Source organism: Bombus vancouverensis, chromosome 6 (assembly GCF_051014615.1).
Source record: "Bombus vancouverensis nearcticus chromosome 6, iyBomVanc1_principal, whole genome shotgun sequence".
NCBI lineage: Eukaryota > Metazoa > Arthropoda > Insecta > Hymenoptera > Apidae > Bombus > Bombus vancouverensis.
The window spans coordinates 8,629,665-8,653,778 of NC_134916.1; the positions used below are offsets into that span (position 1 = coordinate 8,629,665).

The following is a 24,114-nucleotide window of genomic DNA, read 5'->3' on the forward strand; positions in this document are numbered from 1 at the left end:
TCTAAAAGCAGTTGCTCGAAGGACTTCTGTATTCCATTAACGGGCATATGAATCAGGCCGAAGGAAACAATTTCTCTGTCGAAGGTTCGATCGTGTCACGAAACGAGGGGATATTCGGCATGGTCAGGATAAACTGAGAGAGCACCCGTATATCGCACAGGTGCGTACACTGATTACTGACGTATATTTCCGTCACGTACGCGCGTTTCAGCCAGGGCTGTGTGGGCTAAGGTATCGTGATGATTATCGGGAGCGGGGTGAGTCCGGGTGGACAATAAAATCTACCACCTAATGGCACGGCGCGCCGGTTATCAACGCCACAGAATTACCAACGAGCACGCACCGACAGTGACACTGGCGTGACCGCGTTGCGCCCTTAATAATGGCCACTCTTCCAAATGACGCCCCAAGCTTTGCCTTCGTACGCATTAATTATAATTATGCTCGTGAAAGCGTCACGTAGTACACCAATGAAGTAATAAGCTCGAGAGCGTGCCACGCGAACTCTTCGTACTGGAACCGCGGACGTTGTTACGATCGTAGTTGCCGTGATAAGCTACCGTGACGAAACTGGTAATGATAAACAACAACTTTCGAAACATCAAATATTCCGAGCGAAGTCATACATGCGTCGAAATGTTTGATTCGCGGTACGCGAGGCGAAAATTTCCTTTCTGACTATGCGGATTATGGGAGAAAAACAATTATTCGGACAAGATAAGCGAGCAACATCGTTTAGAATTTCAAATAAATATAAATTTAAACTAAAAGTACAAACAACTTTCTAAATTGAACGACTATTAAAATATTACGCGAAGGAGTTTCTAACTAACCAGCGCACGCATTGTGTGTGATTAAGACTGTTTCCGGACCCGGTGTCTCGTAATTTAATTATTACTCTGGAATTAATGGTAAGAGACGATACACGCCAGCCGGCAGGACCGGTAATTACGTTAATTTAGCAAGTTGCTCCGGTATTTTCATTACGCCACGTGGACCACATGCAAAATTTGACTTTTCGTTTAACGGAAACCATAACCAACGCGGAAATAGTCGTGTAGCGATGAATTCCTGCGGCTCCTTGTTCGCCTTGTTAAAGGCGGTCGGTCGATTCACTAAGAAAGCGCGCTTAACCAAGATGCGTTTTGCGAACGGCGACTAAAGTCGGGAATCGCTTTGCTGGAAAATTCGATCCCATCGAACGTTGCTTCCTCGTGGTTCGCTTGGCCTCGTTGTAAATAATAACTGGCAGCGAGTATAGATTCGACTTGCAAAACTGCAGCCGCGAACTTTCAACGCTTCACCGATCCGTGAAAAAGCCCACCAAGACGCGTAATTCGCTGTTTCAACTTTCTATTTACGACTTAGAAAATTCGAAATAAATTAACATTTTCCTCTAGCAAATGTTCTCTCGATGATGTTTTTCCCCATGGGGAGTGATTTACGAGCTCGGAACACATCGTTCTCGTGCAGGCAACGTATACTTAATCCGAGGTGAGTGTAACGATCCGTAGAACGGGCTTGTCGTGTCTATCAGGTTGCGCGTCGTGAAAAATGTACACGATGTTACACACGAGGCGATATTCCAATTGTACACAGAGCTTGTGAAATTATTAAACCGCGTCTCACGTGGTCACTGGCTGCCGCGCACTCTTTTATCGAACGGTTTATTCAGGTAAATAACCTTACGATAGCCCGAACAAAGGTTTCGATTATCGTACACAGTACAGGTCGTACACCTTTGTGTCTATACCTGCTGAATCGGCGAAACGGAACGAGATACGCTAATCACGTTACACCGAGATGACGTTTCTGTTGATGCTCTGCCTCCTGCAAAGGGACAACCGGCTTTGCTTCGTCCGTTCCTTCTTCCCTTCACCCTTTCCTCTTCTCCTTCTCTCTCTTTTTTTTTTGTATCGTTGCTTTCGTTCGTTTAGTTCCAAAACGATGAATTTCAGCCTCGTTCGGGCAAAGCAAGCAAGAGTCACCGATGTCGCGCTGATACACCGCAAAGGCTGCTCTGCTCGTCGGGAAAATCACATTAGTGATGTTTCGGTAATCGCTTTTATATCCGCCGCTCGTGATTGACAGCGTCGACACAATCAGTTTTTCCGCCGCGTACAGGGAAATATCGCTACGCGTTGCAAAATCGACTTTTTAACTCCCGACTCGACGACCAGACCCGTCGCGATATCGCGCCTCGATTTGTTCAAAATGTTCGACTACTCGTGAATTACAGCCACGCAACTGATTCCACGATTATACATTTACGAGATACGCTTTCCATTCGCGTCTACATTTTTTCTTTGCTTTTACTTGTGTTCGATGCTTTGGAAATTCAGCTGGTTCTTGTCGTGGGTAGTCGAAATAAGGTGGTCGGATTCAAGGCGAGATGTATCATTTCTTGGTTAATCAAAGGAGGAGAAATTGTTCGTCAACGGATTAAGTTCGTTTCGCCTTTCTCTGTTTTCGAAGTAATTTTCACGTGAATACGTATATGTATAGGTGGATTTTAACGTAGCACCGTATTTCCGGGCAACACAACTTTATTCCAGAGCAAATTCTATCTTCACGAGCTTACGGAAATTATTAGCGTGGAGGAGTTAACTCGTTTCTCTACCTATCAATTTCGCGGAAAATTATTTAGGTGGCCTATTTCTGAAACGGAAAACGGAAACTCTGCCTGATGCAGAAACCTCATTAAAATTTAATTACATTGTACGCGGTATCCGCCATGTATTAATGCGTCATGATGCAGAAATTAAAAAAAAAAAAAAAAAAATCACGCGTACGATGGAAGAAACAGCCGGAACGCGCAAAGGAATTGAAATTTTCTAGCTTTCGAAGTAAATCTGCATGATATTTCGAAGTAACGGTAATATCAGGTCGGATAGTTGATATCTTGCAATAATTCTCTTAATAATTATTTAATTCGCAATTTTAATTACGTTTAACTCCCCTACAATCTTTCCATTCGTTCTCACGCAACTTTCTCATCAGTTACGTTCTTACTTGCAGCTCCTGATTCAACAACGTTCGCTAGCCATAAAGATAGAACAACGCGAAAATTAAAATCAATTTTTCAACCCGGAAATCACATTTCACATTGCACATGTCGCGGCGAAACGGGCAATATGTTTAATTCAGCGTCGAGCTTCGTTATCGTTTCAAAGCTAGCAAAAGAAATACATGAATATGTATGTTCAATGCATGTCTCCTCATCTTTCCACTTTTCGCACACTTACGCAAAACTCGTTGCAGCGGACCGAGCGGTGCATTTTCCCAGCGTAGCTATAGTATCTTTACGCGATAACCGTCCGTTATTATCTCCTTTATAGCGGTGCTTTCGTTGACGCGTAATTGAAGTGCAAATGACGGGCGGCGAGGTATCGCGCCGCTGAAATTACGTTAGCCAAGTTTCAACAATCGCATTTTTATCCGAGCTCCAGACCGTGATTGACGGTGTCGATGCAATCGAGTTTCCGTGGCGTTTCGCGTCGACCAAGATATCGCTGGGCCACAGCGTGGAAACTCGAGTGCGAATAACAAATCAATCGAATCGATCGCGATTAACCTCGAGTACTGTTCGCGCCGAGCTTCCGTTAAATATCGATGTCACGCGCGCTAAAATCGCCGTCCGTGTTCGAATAATTGCGGTGACGCTGTATTTTGAAATTTGTCTTAATCCTTGTGCTCCTGTAGGCCGATTTCAGCCGATTTGATTTACAGCCGGCCACGAAAATCTGCACGTACGTATCGAATTATGCGTTTTTTGGCAAAACCGAATTATGCGAAACTACCAAAGGAGCTACATACGCGCTTTGTCACGATATTATGCACACTTGCAAACCGATAGAACTATTATCGATAGATTTCTAAAAAAAAAAAAAAAAAAAAAAGAAAATAAGCAAGTTGAAACATTTAGCTAGCAAAAATCTTGGTAGAAAATTACTCCGAGTAGATGGGATGACGCGATATTAATACGACGTTAAATCTACTATTTTTGCAATTCTCTTGTTGAAATTAGTTAAGTAAGTGTTTCAGAGAAAAGCTGTAGACGAATTCGTACAGCTGGCGTGAACGACGAGTTTACGTGAGAAAGACGCGGTATTAAATTCCTACTCGGCTGAATATTAAAGGTGTGTACGAATTAGCGTGAGTGCTGGGTGTGACTGGAACGTTTTAACAGATACGGAGATCGTGTAATATACATATTTCAAATTGTACTAATTAGTCTTGGCCGAGAGTAATCGTTCTTGGGATCTGATAATGCGAAACAGATGGCAGAGAGTGAGAGTCGAAGCAAACAGTTAATTCGGTACATTTTGTAAAATATCGTACCACAGTCTACCATAAACACAGGTTTACGGTATATTTTCGGAAATGCTCGCTTTTACTGAAATTCATGCGGTTTTTTTTTCATACGTATGCAAATTACGAAGTAACGGTGGTGCAGCTACTGTTAATACAAACAAAATATTTAAAGGAAACACCGTTAAGAAAGAAAAATACCGCCGTTCTTTGCAAAATTCCGTTCTTCTCTGATTCTTCTCTGTGAAACGATTTGTGCGATATACCTAATACTTCGGTAGATGAGGATGCTTTAAAAGCACTGAGGGAAAACGATCCTCGTGAAACGCGAAGAGAGTTTGCTATAAAAATGGATGTTCATCGTTCAACTATAATACGTCGTCTTTCTTCGATTGGCAAAGTCAACAATCTGAATGAACGGGCATCGTACAACTTAAAAGATCGAAATAAATTTGATCGTTATCGATTCACTATGATAATTGTGAGCAATATTCGACGACTTAACAAAGTGTCCTACACATACTTTAAAACTATTCTTTTATTCACGAGGCATATTGTTGGAATGCGACTGGAACAAAAGATGACATCGCGAAGCAAGTTTTTTTCGTACGCTTAACTGTTCTCTTCGTATTCTAGTCGCTGGTTTCTTTCTTTGCATTTTTATATCTTTCTCCTTCTTTTCTCATTTTCGAGCATTAATAATTATAAGAATTATTTTTTCGTTTTAAAGGAAAGATACATGTTACAATTCTTTGCGATAAATCAGTCATAATTAAATGGCTTTGCGATCATTATAAAATTCTCTTGTTCATAAAAAGATTAATTTATACGAAGCTGTTTAATACAGTTAACTATTCTCTTGTGTATTACAGCGTTTCTTTCAATTAAGGCGGATATTTCATTGTTAATAATCGCATTTATTCTCTCGTTTCTTCTTCTACCGCTTCGGGTAAATTGACCACCGAACAATGAAGTCGTAACAGTATCATCGCTATAATTCTTTTGTTTGCGCCAACTTCTTCTTTCGAAAGTTAAAAACCAACGATATGTACGTTCACCAAGGCCGGATCTTCTTCTACCAAGTATAATCTTATTTAAATACCGAAATAATAATAAGATTTGAGGAATAGTAAATTATCTAACGAACAAGCGAGTTTCCATAGTAATAAACATTTACGCGTTATTCATTAATCCACTTATCGTTACGATGCAACAGGAATTTTGTAAATCTGCAAATCCCGTACATTTCAAACACTAAAATTTGTTCGTTTAAGGCTTTATTTTCGAGAAAATCACGTTTGAAAAGTTGTGGAATACGCACCAATACGAAGTTGGCGTTTGGAACGAACAGCGTAAGGACCTTTAATAAAAATCAATAACGAAGAATCGATTCTGACGGTGAACGCATGATCTTTAACAGAATTGTCCATGCTGTAAAAAGCTCGGACGAAAAATACTTTCACAACGAAGGAATCAGCGGCAAATGACAAACGCCTTCGACTTTCCCACATGCGTTCAGCTTTGATCGATAACCTCTAATCAAACTTGTACAACAAATTATCTTGTATCGATTGCTTGTTGAACATACGGTATTGAGTATCAATTTTAGACGGTGCTAGGTATCAATTTGTGGCGTGGCAAATTTCTGTAACCCGGGTAATAATGATTTTCGCGCGCAAATAATGTCCATCGAATGCGCGTGCTTCTCTGTCAATTCGTTACATATCTGACCGGTTATTCGTTAACGCACGGTGTATCAGGCGACGGAGCGAAAGGCAAGAAAATTGCATTAACGAAGTTTCGATAATCGCTTTTATATATCCAACTAGCGGTGATTTACGGCGTCGTGGCGGAATCAGCTTTCGCGCTTCTTCGCTTCGCGCTGTGTGCTTCCGTGAAGAAAGAGGAGAGAACCAAAGAGGAAAAGTCCATCGCGTGGTGGCAGATCGATCGCACGCGATCGTGACCGTGATCGCAAACGATTTAAACCCGAAGGAACAAGGTCCGTGTTTCGTTGTCCTGTAACAGCGAATAGAGGAAATGTGACGTCGAGGAAAACACGTAGCGTTATCGTTTCGACCTGGTTGTCACATCCTGACATCATCGATTCAGTCGATCGACCATTTACACTCGTTGTGGAAACTAGGTGAGTTAATACAGCACAATGTTGTCGCTTTTAAGCTTAATTCCAACGAAAACAAAATCATGCCATTCTTCAAACGTTTGCACGCATTGATTAACCTCTTTGAAAAGACACTAGTCGGGTAGATTAATCGTATAAATATTTTTTAACGACAGTATGTATTCTACGATAAACAAAAAGTTAACAAAATATATATAAATACGTATGGTGGAAGGGTAGTATTCGGCTTTTCAGCCACGTTGAATAATTATTAACAACGGATAATGAGTGATCGAAAATTCGTTACGGGATGTACATGTTGCTAGCTGTTCGATAACGATGTGCATATACAATCATTATATTTAATTAGGATCTAATATCGAAAAACTTGAATTTTTAAAGCTAAATAATTATTATTACCATTACGAACAAATGTGTAATGATACTTTAATCATATACGTAGAATGCTTCACGTTGAACTAGTATAATCCATCAGTGTGCGATAATCTGAAGTAAAATAATTTATATTAATAATATTTTAGTCGTACGAAGCGTAATTCTAAAAGAGAGAAAAAGAACAGTAATTTTGAGATACCGTGGAACACGTGCGTTAAATACATAATCGCATTATAACACGTATGCTGATTAATCGTGTTACTGCATTAAACCTGTTATGATTTATTACATTGTAATAATTCTCGTAACAAGTACATCGTGATAAATAATCATACTCCAAGATTTTGTTCACTTCAGGATCGATATAACATTCCATCATGACGCAAAGATACACGACAATTGTGCTTCGCGTATTTTAAGATTGAACGTTTGTCCTTAAGAATTATATCGATTGTAAAATCTTTTCTCGTAGAATAAAGTATTTAACGAAATCCGTTTCAGAAACTTCCCACCTTCTTCTCCTTTTTATCTTATAGTAATAACTCTTTGATTCAGTTTATCAACGGTGTCAAGGTGGTGACGACGAAAAACAGGTTTTTACCGGTTTCTTCGTGGAAAAACGTGACTAATAAGATTAACGCTTCCTACGAACCATCCTTACGACGTTATCTTTGGCAGAGAACAGCGCATCGAAAGGGACCAGATTCTTCTGTCGATAGATGTGATTTACTGGCAACGTGGGTATATCGATTTCTCTATCCAACCGGCTATAGTTAGTTTTAAGCTACGGAAACGCGATATTATTGCACCGGTGGCGTTATTTACACTAAATTCAGTACCGTCGTTGTTCCATACGTTCGTTGCTGTATTCAGAAGAATAAAATGACAGCGATCGTAAGGATATTTTAAAATAGAAGTAATACGTCATATTCTGTATTTTTACTACTTTCTATATGGAATAATTCCCCTAAATCATTTCGATACGTATAAGAAAACGTCTACCATTTGTCCGGCGCAGCGAGCTATTGGCAAATGGAAATGTGTTTCGAGAGAAAAGTTTCGCATGAAGAAAAGGAAATCCTTCGTATTATCGCCGTGTCGATCGATCTTCCATCGACTCGTCATGAAAAATGTACATCTTTTAACGCGAATGATAAATCGTCTTTCTCTATTGGTAGCACTGTAATTTATTCACGTGTAATCCATTGTTTCCACGAGTGTATTAATATTCATTGCTCTAGGCCGCAAACAAAAAGATGAAAGATTAATTGCGCAAAGTTCTCCGCTGTATGCGGTGACGCAAAATCGAACGTAGAGAATTATAGGTGTATAGGAATCGATATCGGGAGACGGTTGCTTGATTTTTCTGCGATAACCTCTGGCTTATACCGTACGAGCCTTCTATTTTTGGTGGAAAATTCGCAAGTAGTTATTGTGATCGAATGTCGATAACGACAGCTCGCTACTGATACATATATCCATTGGATATGTCGTAGGGCAAAGCGAGTAGATGGACGTGACGCGATACCTGACGCGTTTAATAAGGTCGTGCACCTTATTGCCTCCGGATGTACGCGTATTCGCGAGACGGCGTCAACGCACAGTTTGGGAAGCTGTTCAGCCGTTCATACCGCGAATAATAGAGCGAAGAATGGATAGAAGAAATCTGGGCCGTGAGGAAAACTCCGCTGAAAATCTGGCGTTCGTCGAATATCACGTTGTCAAGCGCGAAATGCTATTGATCCTTTCAGAGGCCGTGGACTTAAGCTTCTCGTTCAATCTTTCACGAAACCTGAAAGACGTGCATCCACATATTTCTCGCGCGGATGTCGCCGTCCTCCTTACCACCACAACCGAATGCACGGTAAATTTATATCGAAGTATCTACATAGGTATGTACTTCTAACGAACTCTCGGTGAATTCCGCTTCTGTCCCATTTTTTGTTGTTTCCACGGGAAAAGTTCAAGCGTAAAACAGATTGCGCCTGTTTCTCAGAAACATCCGACTTTTTTCATGTACGTCGGTCGTTAAGCGGTATTTCGACGGTTGAACGCTTGTATATCTTTTTAAGTGTTTGTTCAACGGTAAATAGGTTATACACGTACATATACATACACCTGCGGAATAATTTACGCGAACGAGATTGGTTTGCGAACTTCATAACGATTAATCGAGAGCTATTATTTTTAATCAAAGGGAAACCATAAAATGAAACATTTAGACATTTCCTGCCGCGCCAACCTTCATACTTTAACGTTTCTTCAGTCGAGTCGTTCGTATCTTTCCTTCCTGAATATATAATACGTTGTTTATGCGCTTCTAGAAGATAACTTTGAACGACGAATAAAACAACGTTACTTATGTAAGCATAATAATAAACCTACTAACAACTATTATTATTATATTAAGACAAATTTTGAAAATCGGTCGACACTCTGCTGGTGTGCAAACATCTTAGTTTAAGTCACTTTGCCAGCCACAAATTGTGAAAAGAAAGACCGCGATCGATCATTTTAAACCGTAAAGATTGGAACGAACAACGCGCCACAATTTCCAGTTCGTATTACGACACTCTGCTCCGTCGTCCATAATCGCGCTCGACGAGAGAACCAGTTCAACGGGCATTTTTAATAAGCCGCTGTCGTCCGTAATGAAGTCTCCGCCGCTGGCAGACATCTCGCGAAATTTATTCCCGCGTTCACCGTTACTCGAGCAGAAACGCTCTGGATTCAAGATATAAATCGTTTTCGACGACGAATGCGACGTTTGCGCGCGTCTTCCCATCGAAGCAGCGTTGCTGCTTGCGGAGGCTGTTTGCGAATTGCGTATCACGATTCAGACGTTGCTTCGAGATCGACCTGGTTCGAAGTAGCTCGTTGATGTTACTGCGAACGCGGCGTGAATCGGCCGAAGAAAAATCGTGCTCGACGAAACCAAGGGAAGGGCGGGCCGCAGTGGCGCAAGTTCTCAGGGAGAAGATACGAGGTAAATCGGTCGAATTTGACGAGGTTATTCGCATCGTTGCAACTCGTTTCCGGTCTCATATCCTCGCGTTGCTATCGCGGTCGACCAGGTCGAATCCGCAGGCGACGAGTCTGGCGAAACCGATGGCGCGCGGTAACCTGCGAATTACCAGCTATCGCGCGTAATTAGACACCTGCGATGTCACCTAGGCATCGCGTCTGTAATTCAAATCATTATCTCCGTCTTTGAGGAAGATTCGCAGCCCACGACGCAGGTAGTAAATTTCCAACGTCCCGTCTCGTCCAATCGAAGGGTAGATAAGATAAAGCGAGGCAAGGGTCGAGACACTCGGCAGCCGGTATACCCTGGAAATTAGCCGATTTCTCCGTTAACGCTGTGCTTCGCCCGACGATTCGAAAGTTCGACCTTAACCTTCGATCCGGCCGTAACCCCAATCTGGCTCCCATAAGATTAACGACGCGTTCCTTTGAACGCGGAATCTCCGCCACGATAAGTCTGATAATACAGACCAACGGCAAAAAAGCTATTTAACTTTTACCGAGCGAGAGGGTGGCTTTCACGGACTATCGGCCGTTGACACGATGACAAACGACGAATCTCTCTGGAGATAAGGACCCTCGAAACTAGGTGACTAGATTAAAAACAGTACTGGAGAAGAGGATATTACGATGGAAGCGTACCCTAAGCCCCAAGGAGTGATCTTCGTTGGCTCTCCGAAGACGTATACCCGGTTGATCGAGCAGAAAGAGAGAGAAAGAGAAAAAGAGAGACGGAGTCGCGGTAGGACATTCTCCGATAACGGACCTTGCCACGATCCTTATAGACGGTAATCGAACGTGCAGCCACTGCGAGAGACCGTACTCGGGGTGCAAGCGGAATAAAATTGCCTCGGCACGGGATACATCCTCGAGATAGAAACACACAGGGGACCAGAATGTTAGGCGAGCAACATCCCCGTGGAATCTATGGAAAAGGGAGGGAACAAACTGGAAAGCTACTGTTGGGCGAAGAGAAAGGAAAGCAGGCGAGATAAATCTGTTTCCAGGCGAAGATCATCGAAATTCCGGAGACGTAGAAGCACGAGGGTAGAGGAGCGCACGTAGGGTAGGCGAAACCGAAAGCAGATGGGGATTGATTGGCTCGTGTCTCTTTGGTGCTGGTGCAAAGGCAGCTTCGTCGAATCCCGAGCACACAAAGGGTCTTATGCACGCATGCACGCAATCACGCACACGTCGACTAGCGCGCGACTTGGTTCGCTCAGGCCGAGCCTCCGTGACTATAGCGACGACGCGACGCCACGCCACGCCACACCACGGACAGCTGGTAAACACGCGTGTATCGCCTACATAGCCACGTTAGCTCGCTTCGCGTCATTGCGTCGCGCGTATATCCCTAGGTCACGCGCATCCTAATATACGTAATTCGCGTGTGCGCGTACTCTACCCACGGTATACCGAGTGACGTATATAACGCGTACAACTCCTAGACACACGCAAAAGTACACAGCACGCGTACATACGGGTGAACAGGCGTTTCGCTTGCGCGAGATGGATATCGCAAGGGAAGACGGGCGGGCGAGCGAGCGAGCAAACGCGCGCGCGTACGCTCGCTGATTTACGCACACCCGACCGAATCGCTACTCACACATGATCGTGAATCTGTGCGGGACGCGTAACACGAAGCGTACACGAGCACAGGCGTATACGCGGCCAAGTGGAGGCGCATAGATCATAGAGACACATGTGCATGGGGAAGCACGCACACGACCCTATATATCAACTGTGTGAGGACACACGCGATAAACCGGCCGTAGCTACACGTACATCCGCATTAAGAACACGAACACACCGCGGGCCAGCTTTATGGACACGGACAGAGGGCATAAGTGCAACGAGAACGAGCTGGAACGAGCTGTATCGAACAGCGGCTATTGTTACGGGTATTATTTGCAGCTAATCGGAATGGCCGAGCGTACGTGACAGAGGGCGAGGGGAGAAGCAAGGGAAAGTCTCGTCGACGGTGAATGCATTTGGCGAGTGAATGAGCGAATGGCAGGGAAGTTCGTCGAGCGACATGGCAGGTTAACCTGATTGCGGACCGGCTCGCTACCACGCCCTGACCCACGAGATTTTCAAGATATCCGACACACGAGCCACAAGAGGGTCGCCAAGCACGAGGTCAACCAACTCGAACCCTCGCCATCGTCATCAACGTCGTCGTCGTTATCGTCGTTCTTGCGCCGTTGCAGCACGTTCTCTTTCGCGCAGCTTTCGTACGCGTACTTTTCCAAACTTTTCTACGTGTTCCACGCGTCCTTAAATAGTAATCAGGCTCGAGAGTACGCAGATCGAAATAGAAACTCACCCGTGACGAGCGTAGTTGCGAATCGGCCGACGAACGGTGCTTCGATGACTCGCGTTGGTGATTCATCTGAAACAAAACCACGGGTGCTTGTTAGATTGATCTGCAGCCTGGGGGATTTCGAGGAACCGGGACGCCGAGTGCTGCCACTCGAGACAGAATCCAGTAAGCACCGCAGGAAGTTATAATTCTAAGCAAATTCCTATTTTTCACGTCGTATAACGCATAATTTTGCGGTAGACTTGGATATCGATTGTCGTGTGTTATTCTACTTTGCATATACCACTAAACGTTTAGCAGAACTCGTGTTTTACAAATTGATACGGTTTTATCGCTTCTAATGAATTAAGAGCGACACTGAATTAAAAGCAATCTACAACGACGATTAGTTTCTCTAGGCAGAAATTGCCGATCTAATTTTCGAATGATGTACACGACGTTTAATGCAATAATGTAACGATTAAAAGATCATCGTTACGGTTCACGTATAACATTTTCCGTCGCGAAGCTGTTCGCACACTTGGACATGTACAATTAATTAGCCCGCTATTTAAATTCAGATTTCGGTTAACGAAAGATCCGCTAATCGCGCTCGAACATATATGATATATGCGAGATTTTATAGCAGACAGATTTTGCGTTACAAACGATATTACGCTTTTTATGCGGTGCGATTAGAATTTTCATTACGATACAGAGCGTTCAAAAAAAAATTGGGCAAAAATTTGAATACAAGTCCTATACTTATATCTCAAGCTAAGAAACGAAATTCACATAAATTCGCATCTACAAGCTGAAAAATGTATTTATTTCTTGGAAAACATAACACCGGTGTTTATGCAATACGCGTAGTTCTTATTGTTCGTCTTTTACGAAGCGCAATTCTCTCGTAAAACCACCGAGAGTAAGAAAGCGCTCGTTACACAAAGACGTAGAAATGTTCGTTTTGCGCCCCTGTTCGAGGAAAGGCAACGTGAGTCGGTGTATTGGCGAAGCACGAAATGGCGTAGAATCATTTTGCGCGTAAAAAGAAATTTGCACAACGCGAACCGTCGCAAAAAGTTCATCGAGAACGAGAGGCCAGGTGAGATGGAAAAATTGCATCGTTAACGATTTAAGATTGTCGCCGCAAGAAAGTTTAGCAAACGCGACTACTTTAGCAAGCTGAATGCGAAATCACCGCTATGCATAAAACATCGCTGACAATTATTCTTATTACATGCTATCTCTCCGACGTTATTGTCGCTTCTTGCTCGCCCAGTACCCCTTTGCATCGTCGAATTTCCGTGCAAAGAAACCGTTTCTACTCGTGCCGCTCGGATTTCCACGGTTCCTGTAATCGCCGGAAGTCATCCTCCACCGCGGAGTCGAGAATAATTTGCTGGAAACTCGCGAAACTGCAGAGGGGAAAAATGAGAAGGAGCTGAGGAGGAGAAAGGAAAAAATGCAGCAGCGTCTAAAACTTCGGTTCCTAGCCTCGTTTGTTTATTGTTTGAAACTGCGAAGCTAACGGGCAGAGGGGTGAAAAGTTGCTCGAACTCGTTGGAACATCTGTAACGAACGAAGATCGCGTTTCAATGGCCGAATCGAAGGGAAATTTTTTTTCCTCGATGGAAAAAGAAAGAATTAAGAGCGTTCGTCGGTGAGGTGATCGATAAGCTTGTTTCTTCTTCGCGAATCTCGCGAAGCAAAGGAATCCTATCGAATACGAACTGAATAAGAATGAAAAGTTGCTCGGTTTGCGATGTGCGTTGAACGAAATTAATTAAAAACAACCGCAACTTTATCCTATCCGTCATTAGAAATATATATATATATATATATATATACAATTAAAAGCTTCCACTGGATGCAACGAACGATCCAGTGCGCGTTACGATCCGATATTTAACGCATTGTGTTGATAGAGCCTCTTGCTCGCGTTTACCATTTATGTACTCTTCCATCTTATTGAGATATTACCTTTTGTTATCGTATTATACCGCCTAGGTTCGGTACACATTCGTACGAACACAATTCCAACGATACTACGTGTCGGTATTGTTGCGCGCGTATTGCCTCTGCTATCCCATCAAGCAGAATCGCAAGACGTTACAGAATCACAAATCCCCGTCGAAGTCATTGCTCATTGTGCACCGAGATTCCGTGTCTACGCTGGAATTCGATGAAGAAAGTACAGCGGAGTTGCGAGATGCAGGAGAAGGAGAATGAAAGGGGCGAGGAAGGGAAGCAGGACCGATCTAATCGACGGAGCTGGTTCTCGGTCGGAGTGTTCGGAATAGTTGCCGAAGAAAGCTGCAAAACTGACACCGTGCGCCGCAGCTATGTAAGGGCGAACTGGCGCAGTAAAACCGACAACTACGGCTAATAGAGAACGGGAACCACCGTCTCACCGTGGATTGTACACACCGTTAATTCGATAGCTCTGTCACGGACGTCAAGAATGTTCCGGAATTCCATTCGAAGCATTTGGTATATAGAGGAGGATCAGCGTAGCGGCGACCTCGATCTAAGGATTTTTGTTGCAGCTAGCGTCGCTGACTGGCATCCGATCGATTTCTATTCGCACTGAATTTACCGAACCTCTTCGACTATTAGTATCTACTCGTTGCCAGAGAATCGCTTTGAAAAATTGAGCAGTGGCAAGGAGAGGTGGATGGTCGATGCTTCTCTCAAAAAATGCATTACTCGTGTGGTCTGCGAGAGTTTTCACCGCTGAATTCTCTCGTTTCCGATGTGCTCGCCGTCGTGGAAACGCACCGCATGATTCATCGGAATAATATATTCTCGACGTTAAATCGGAATCTCGGCTACCATTTTCGATCAGCTTTTAATCATTTATCGATTCTTCGCGTTTCCATTTAATTTTCTCATTATCTTATCCATTAATTTATGACGTACAAAATATAAAATATCAAATAGGCACGCGACGACTTCAAACAATTTATCATCGATGTCTCATCGAAAATTACAAATTACATGAAAATTGGTTTTCGTAACGTATATGATATACGTAGACGTTAATTGCTATTAAAGTACATTAACTCGAGAACTACGAAATCTGTGAAAATGGCAGATTCCAGAGAAAAGCAGATTTCCTATTATTATTATCGTTAAAAGAAAACAACTACTTTTGACAAAATTAATTCCAACTTTTATTCGAACGGAAACATAAATCATACGTACGTATTTATTTTAATTATCGCTTATTAACATTATTGCTTATGTTATATTATTATTATATTTAACTTACATTAATTGTTATCACTTTAATCATAACGATCTATACGTGCTAAGTTTAGTAAAAATTTAGTAAATATCTTCAAACATATATCTACGTACATATTAATCGTTTGTTAAATTACATAATATAGACGTTCGAATCGACGTTTCCAATAATACTATCAATGGTAACTGCTTTTGATATAATTGACCGGGAGTTTCACGCGAAATGTAGACAGAAATTATAATTGAAAGTCCGTCGCGAAAGCCCAAAAATTGAAACCGTGCGCGGTTATCGTTAGGTTACGAGTGGAGCACATGCACACACGTATCTGCTGATTTGAATTATTAGTATGTACGCGACGAACAAACAGATAAGACACAGTTGCAACGTTTCGTACATCGATAGATGCATTGAAAATCATTTCGCGCCAGCGAATTTTATTGTTGGCCGGATACTATAATACTTCAACTCCACTCATGAACCCATTCGTTTCTCTTTTTTATGTATACCATATTAAAAATGGTTATTTCTCTTATCAACGAGTTAAGTTTGTTAAATGCGTCCGCCTACTTCGAAATCGACTGTAGTCGTGACATAAATTGCATCGAAGCTTTCCACGAATACCTGAAGAAGCCAGGCCGAGACACGGTAATCTGTATGGGAAAAAGTTGTGCAGAACGTGCACCTCGACGACATATTTCAAGATCATCGAAATCGGTGAGGTGTACCCTGTTCTATATAATTATCATAAAATATTATAAACGGATGAGTTACAAACGGAAATGGCATAGCGTAGCTGCGAACGATAAATAACAGACCGAAAGAACGCGAAGATAATGAAAGGCCGAGAATGAAAACATTCAAGTTCAAGAGATTCCGTAAGTCGTATGTTTTCTCGTTGTAATTTGAGCAAGAGGGCAGAATGTAACGAGAATCTCTTTCTCTTCTACGTGTCGCTGCATCTAAGGTTTCTAAGATAATCTGTTATCGTTTGCAGGATTACATAGTAACGCGAGTGTCTTCGGTTTTCACTCGCGTGACGATCGTTTCTTAAACGATCATTGTAACAGCGTTCATTTTAATAACTTGTCGCATTTCGATATAAAATATTCAACATAAAGTTGGATAATACTAAAATATCTGCGAAGAACTGTTATTATCTGTATTTTAAAGATGCCATAAATACATTTCCATGGTAGGGGTTAAATTAATAACCCTTAATAATAACAACATAATAACAATTTCAAATTAAATTAAAAGTCTCCACGAGTTAAGTGAAAGAAGCAGAATTATGGTCAGAGAAATCGCAGCAAAGTAACGGTGTTCCTTGTTGGGAAATCCATCGATAATATCGTAGTTCACAACGTGTTACGATGCGGCGATTTAACTTTTAGTCAACATTTCCCTCTGAACTTAGTTTAACTGAACTTAACCCAGTTTACTGCTGTAAATTTCATGCCTTCTACTATCGCTTCTCACCGGTACAACGAAATATGTACCTCGCGAACAACGGAGACCGAAAGAACGTAACAGCGGCCCTCCCCGGAAATTCCGCGAGTCGTAGACGCTGTAACACGAGTCCGAAGCTAAGGATAATGCCGCTTCGATCCACCCTCTTCGCTACTACTCTTCGCTCTGTAGTTCGATACGTTTCAACGAAAACCTATAGCGTCGACGAACGATTATTTTGTTTGCCAATGTGTGTCTGTGTCGAGCAAACTCGAGTAATCGTAATAAGATTAAATTCAATGGAACTTCCTGTTCTCCGTAGAATTCGACCCATACTGTTTGACTAACAGGCTTTGAAACTACTATGTACCGTGACGAACACTTTGAACTGTGAATATCGCTCGCGTGTTGCAACTCGCTTGTCAATCTTTTCAGTTTGTAAGAATTTGCACCTGTTACGTGGAATAATTTACATTCTCTTGAAGATGTCTTTAATTTTAAGGGGATGCATCTTGACTAGATATTACGCGCATCTTTAACTTTCCATGGAAATTAAGTTCTAACACGTGAAACTGTACGTACGTTCCATCATCAATACGGTCTATTATTTTCAGACAAGTTTTCTCCTGAAATCGAAGTCGATAATTCGCATAGACAATCATCAAGCCACAAACAGTTTCGACGATGATCTTCTCCGAATTTTTAACAGATCCTCGACTCTCTTAAAATACATGGTTAAGAAGTCGTGCATGGCTGGAAAACGTTATTTCCATTTATGGCTTCTGAGTAAATGGGTTTATGGATTTATGTCGGGTCATCAATTTTTTTGCCAACATCTCGTTATCCGTGTAGTTGTTAACCAACTCTCCTTTGACGCTTCTCGGCCAAAATACCCTTAAAACTGGGCTAATGACCAAGCGGGAAAATTTTCGATCAACTATCTGTTTCCGTTTTGTTCTTGCACGCGTAGCTAGCAAACGCTGAAGGAAACACAACCCAACAGCGATAAAAATCGTACCATCCAGATGCTATATAAAGCATGTTATAGTCCCGTGATAAGTATAAGTACATGTTCGTCCAACTAATCGCGGAAAGCAGACTTAGCGTGTAACAGCACGGATTACTATAATTCACGATACGTTGCATAAAATAATCGCGACTATTAAGATCAACATACGCTATACGCCTTATCGCCGATCGCACGTTACAAAAAGAACGCACCTTTCTACTGCCATAACAAACTACGTACTCTTTTCCGCCCTTTTTTTTTTTTTTTATTTATGACAGTAGCCTTTCCGATGTTCGATATATCATCGGCAGACTTTCCCCGCAACAAATCTACAGCCATAAATCCACCGAGAACAACTGTTTTGCACTTTCCCATAAATTCCGCCAAGAAAACGAGCGGTTAAACCCTGCGCAGGCGGATAGAGCGTATCGCGAGAGAGCAACGGGCGCAATTATAATTTCTTTCGCCGTATAATTGCGCGGAGCGTTGATCGCGTCGGGCAAAGAGGAAACATCGAGGGCGAAAACACACGGGCCATCGTAGCATTGTCGAAGAGAACGGGCGAGGATGGAGGGACAAGAGGCAGGATCGAGGGAAAGACGAGGCGAATTCTAGTTTCGCGGGAATTCTATGGGCCGTAGATTTCAGCCCGATGTAACGCGAGCTTCGGGAAAGTAGAGGGTAACGCGGGACCCGAGCGTTTCTGCCGCATGTATTTCGATACGTTACCATTTCCAGAACCTATAGCCGTGGGGTCGAGCTGGGAGACGATTGCTTTGCACTTCTGTGCACGCCCCCGGGGCAATCGTAAGTTGAGATACCTACTGAGAGTCTCCCTTCTCTCCTTTCCTTCGTCTCCCTCTCGTTCTACTTCTCCGTCCCCTTTCTACCCCGTTTCTTGCCACCCTTCGCCTTAGCTTTTCTCTCTCAGCTTCTCTCTCTTTCCATTTCATCTGCCCTTATCCTCTTGCAGAGGCAGGTCGCGCTTCTCTCCTTGCGACGTTCAAGTCTCGAGCCCCGAATGCAACCGGCACCGCGAACTGAAGGAGCTCGTGTTGGTGTAAGACTCGCTAAGAGGGTGGGCCAGACCGAGAGATCGATCGCTCGAACGTGCTTTCGGCATCCTCGAATATTACCCTCCACCTATAACCGACCTATATCGGCCGGTGGGTGCACGTAATACCGTTGCCTGTTTGTGCATAGCTATGTATTTACTTACGTAGGCTCGAATATTGGACATATTGATGCTTATATGCGCAGGCCATCGTCTTACACATGCATTTATGTATGTGTGCTCATATAGATATATGTATATTATATCATATATGCTTATATAACATAGCGTTCGTATAAATGGGTTACTATGTTAATGCGTCTTCGTATATATATATATATATATATATATATATATATATGTATATACAGATGTAAATGGATTTTAGGGACGTGGATGGACGTGAATGGACGTGGAAGGGTATAGCGTTCGATGAAAGATCGACGCAAACAAAATGCACTCGGAAGCTTCTAAAGTTTAAGCTGTTGAAATAACGTAGAGGATGGAATAATAATATGAAAAAATTATTCCGCTTATTTTGTAACTTAAAATAGACCTAAAACAGGTACTAGAGTATTATATTCGATAGCGACGAACGTGTCTGCAAAGAAAAGTGTTTTCATTTTCCGCTCGTTTCTATAGAATATCGCCATGGAGGAGCGTAAGCGTAGTCGAGAAGAAAGTCGACTCGGACAGCATCGGCCTATAGGGAACCTACAAGCGGATCGCTATGCTACGCAGTACGTAAACGGGTCCGTAATTTCCATTATTAGGTCCGCGAATCTACATATGTATGTAATCACCTTGTTCTAAGGTAAGTGTACGCACGTACTGATAAAATATGGCTTTCTATATGGCGGTTGCATAACGTATATGATATACGTATAACGCGAGTTCTGGGGAAGAGTTATAGAAGAAAGTGCGACGGAGAGAGAGAAGGGAAAAAAGAAAGCGGAGAAAAATGATGCGGTATTGTCGAGTGACGATAGATACGAGTCGCGAGCCATCTGTCCACCGGTGGTGTGCGGAAAATCGAAAGCGATGTTGAAGGGGGCGGCATCTGGTACATTACGTCCCTGGTGTTATCGCGAGTGCAGCCCTCCGATATCGTGGACTCCAACTTAGGGAAAAGAATTTTCGTTTAGCGCGGGAGAGAAAACCTTGTCGGTAGAATCGAGTAGAAAATTGGAAAATGGTTTATCGCGAGATTCGATGCATTTTTGTAGCCGCCAGATTTCACCGGGTTTCGATACGTTCTACCGCATTTTAATAAAATTCCCGCCTCGTCTCGATTATGAGCAGTCGCGCGCGACGTACTAAAAATTTTATCGAAACGTATAAAAGTTATACAGAACGTATGATAAACATTCGTTGGAAAATCTCTATAATTTTCTAGCGATTTCCTAATGAAATTGTATCGATCGAATCTTGTTGGGGAATGCCGGTCCAACAACGGGTGCAAATTCTCCGAAACTCCAACGAGTCAACGCCTCTTTGACATACGACGCAGTTGACACCAGGGTATACTAGAGACAACATTGACACAACGGGATAATAGTGGTATATACTGGAATTACATTGGCAGTTACGAGTTCGTACATTGTTAGCGAAATTGTTACGCTTTTTACGGAAATGTCGGAGAATTTGGTTAAAGTTTACGATATAGGAAAAATTGATAAGTGTTATCGTCGAGAGGGAACAGAAATCCTTCTTTCGTTCCACGTCGAGGTTCAGACTGCAGAGTGCAAATTACAAGCAAGGTCGAAATGCGACGTTTAATTTTCGTGAAATTTCGCGATGGCCTGCGGTCGGATCCGGCCAAAGAGCGCGCACGGCGCGGTTCGTTTTTTTCTGGATAACCCATTTACTTCTAGCGAAATGATTTCGCGTTTGGTGCAATCAGCACGCTACGCCGCTTTTGTAGTCTCTGTGTCTAGCGCGAGTCGGGTCGAACTAAGCTGGCAAGCTCCTAACAAACGAAGCAGTAACTCGGATTGCCACGATAATTGACTTTTTCAACTCGTCCCGATTTTTTGTCATTTCTCTTCTCGCCAACGAAGAACGCTAACCGTCGACTACTCCTTCCACTTCTTTCACTTCTTCTGCCTGTACCACCGCTATCGCTATTCTACTTCTTCCCCCTTTTCTTTTTCTTAGGACGCCTCACTATCCCGCCAGAACTTTATTTTCCCTTCGCATTGGCTCAAGGATCCCTGGCGCCGCGTTTTTAAAGTAAATAAAACTTTCCGCCAACTCGTCCCTCTTTCTATTTGAATCTCTGAGTACCGATGACAGACGCCGTGAATACGCGAGAACCCCTATGAACAACCGAGACGTCCGACGCTTTTGCATGGATCTACGCGAGTCTCCATTCTCCATCGGTGACGTAAGAACCGGAGGAACAGAGAAAAGGGTGGCATTCTCGAGTTTCGCGTAACACGTTTCACGATCGTACAAAGGAAACGTACCTTCGATGATTCTTTCTCGAATTACCGCGGAAAAATATCGAGCCAATGGTGACTTGATTCACCGAGACGATCGCTTTATGGAGCCACTGCTATCTCTACGGGAAAATAAAAATTTCATTTCAAGCGTTAGAAACGATCCTTCTGTTCGCCAACCATTGATATTGGTTCTATATATTCTAGAAATCATTGCTTTCATATTTTTTATCGATCTATAAATTCTAATGGAAAATTTCGCGCCCTTTACCTTTTCTAATTTTCAAGTGTTTTCGAAAAAAAATCTTCGTAAAAGTCGTTTCTTTTTAATACCAACGCTCGACCTTTGTATCGATGTTACTAAATCGCTACAACCGAGTTTGGTAAACGCGTATAGGCGGCGATCAAACACAACTGACGTTTGTGATTGAACACGGGTTCCCACACGTCAGATGCTCATTGTCGAAGATCTGCCGTCGAAATCAATGATTGTTCGCAATCACGCGTTATAACAGAGGACGTTAAAACATAGATCTGCTAATCGATATATAATTAATTAATATTATTCGAAATGTAGGGAATAATCGTGAATTGAAACTGCCATTTAAGAAAATAATTGCCACAGTTGACTATGGCATTTTCCACGTTACACTCGAGAGTATCTTTTCGGTATTACAAATCAGCTTTTATATTTTTTGGCCAATTTCGTTTCAGGCTGCGGTAATTTAAAGCGAGAGTATTTAAAAAATATGGATTTTTCGAATTACCGTGGTAAAAAAGTCTGTAAACAAAGATTGCGGAACTGTCGCAAGCGATAAAAAAGAACTTTCTTCGTGGTGCTCAGTTTATTGGCATGGTCGATACAAAAATTGAAAGTTTTACCATTCAATCGCGCGAATCGCAGCCGAAATATCTGCACGTGTTACTGGCGAGACAGGTTGTAAGAATGATCTAATGATTCGTGGAACGAGGTTACACATTGTCAACGAAAATATTACTCCGTATGATAGTTGCATGACGGAGTAATACCTGCTCGGACCTCGTAACGTTGTTATTGTAACAGGCGGATTGTTATCGCAACAAATAAAAAATGCAACGTTGGACAGGAATCAATCGTTGGAAAAAGATAACGGAGAATACCTGCGCTTCATCGGTATACATAAAAATTAAAAGCTCCCTAAGGGGATCAAGGTAATCCGAAGGAAGTGGCTCGATGAACGTCGGCTAATGCGCTTACAAGCGGCAAAACAGAAACTGTTTAAGTGGCGTTCCGTTAGGAAGCCAGTGTCGGTTGAAAAAAATTGCTAACACGCCGGTGTTAAACTTCGTATCGAGCAAGCAAGTATCGATCGATAATTAAGGTTGATAACGTATTCGTCGTCGCGATCCGCTTATACCTTACTCTCTTACGATATTCGCTGGCTACGCCGCACGACGTTCGTTCGTCCTCGAGCCAGGAACCCTCCAGACTTCAGACCGACGAACCCTCCAAGGATAAGTGTCGATTTAAGCAGAAACGCGCGTAATTTGCGCACGAACCACGGGAAGCGATCCTCGGATATACTTGCATGGATAAAATTGAGAGGGCGTTTTACTGAAAGCGCGTTTCAAATTTCACGGTATTCTTTCCGTGGTTTTTCTTCTGTTTTTAAATTTATTTACACCAGAGTGCAACGTCTGTGGCTATTATAGCGACCATGGAAATAGCTTATGTCGATGAAAATTTCAACCATCCCGAAGATACCCGTCTCGCGTTACGGCAAATTCATTTCGGATGGGCAATCTTAAAATAAATCGTGAAACAGATTAAGTAACGCAAGCGAGAAAATTTAACTGCGGTGACCATGCAGCCCGAAATCACGGCTGCCGGTTTTCAAGGGTCTGCGAAGTGTTAATGCAATTTAAGCGGATGAATGCACTGTTCGTAACGTTGGTCTGTTAGCGAACACACGCAGTAGCCGGAAACTTTAGCGAGGCGCTGTTTTGCTCGATTTAAATGCGAGCAAACGAGCCCGGTAACCGTCGTTCAAGCTACTTGGAAGATCTCGGCCAAGAGCTATTCCGTGGATTGCTCCTCTGGGAACATAATCGAAGACTAACTTGCAAAAGCCGCCACCAGAGATACCGAGAGGTTGTTTTCAAAGTGCATGAAGCGCGTAACAGGATGCCCGATACTGCTTGTTTCGCGACCCCCAGGTTGCGCCACGTCCAAGACACGTAGCATACCATTACTTATAACAGATTCTATGCCCACGTATTTACCGTATTTCGTGTGTACCTTAACGCATTCGCGATCGGTAATTTTATGGAAATCCTAGGAAACCCCGCAAGTTTCTACGATTAACTTGTTTGTCGTTCGTTAGCTGACAATGTGTCGCGATAGCTGTGTGGAAAATTTTAGAAATTTTATTTTCAATTTATTTTACGTTGTCTTTGTGTATAGTACCTACGCTACTGTCCGGAAGCGTTTAGACATTTTGTAGCAAAATAAGATGCGTAAATTAATGAGAAACTAATGGTCGAGAGCGATACATCATTTATGATCTTCTAAAGTTATTGTAATTTTCGTGATCAACCGGATTCCGGAATATACGTATCTAAAATATAAATATTAATATAAATATAAGATTTAATAAAAACCTCTTTGCAAAATCGGAATTTCAATGAGAGTACCACCTTAAAGCTGTAGATACGAGACAGCGAAAGTAGCGATGAATCGTTGAATGTTTAATCGTCACGATCTTTCTCCCCGTCCAATA

The 24,114-nt window shown here is 42.5% G+C and overlaps 1 protein-coding gene across 1 annotated transcript in view; it reads right to left on the reverse strand.

The window, feature by feature from the left end:
• LOC117157932 (uncharacterized) overlaps positions 1 to 24,114 on the reverse strand; it is a 282,010-nt gene that overhangs the window by 199,664 nt on the left and 58,232 nt on the right. The window contains exon 2 of the mRNA XM_033336287.2: positions 12,180 to 12,245. Coding sequence (XP_033192178.1) covers positions 12,180 to 12,245 — 66 coding nt within the window. The remainder of the gene's footprint in view (positions 1 to 12,179; positions 12,246 to 24,114) is intronic.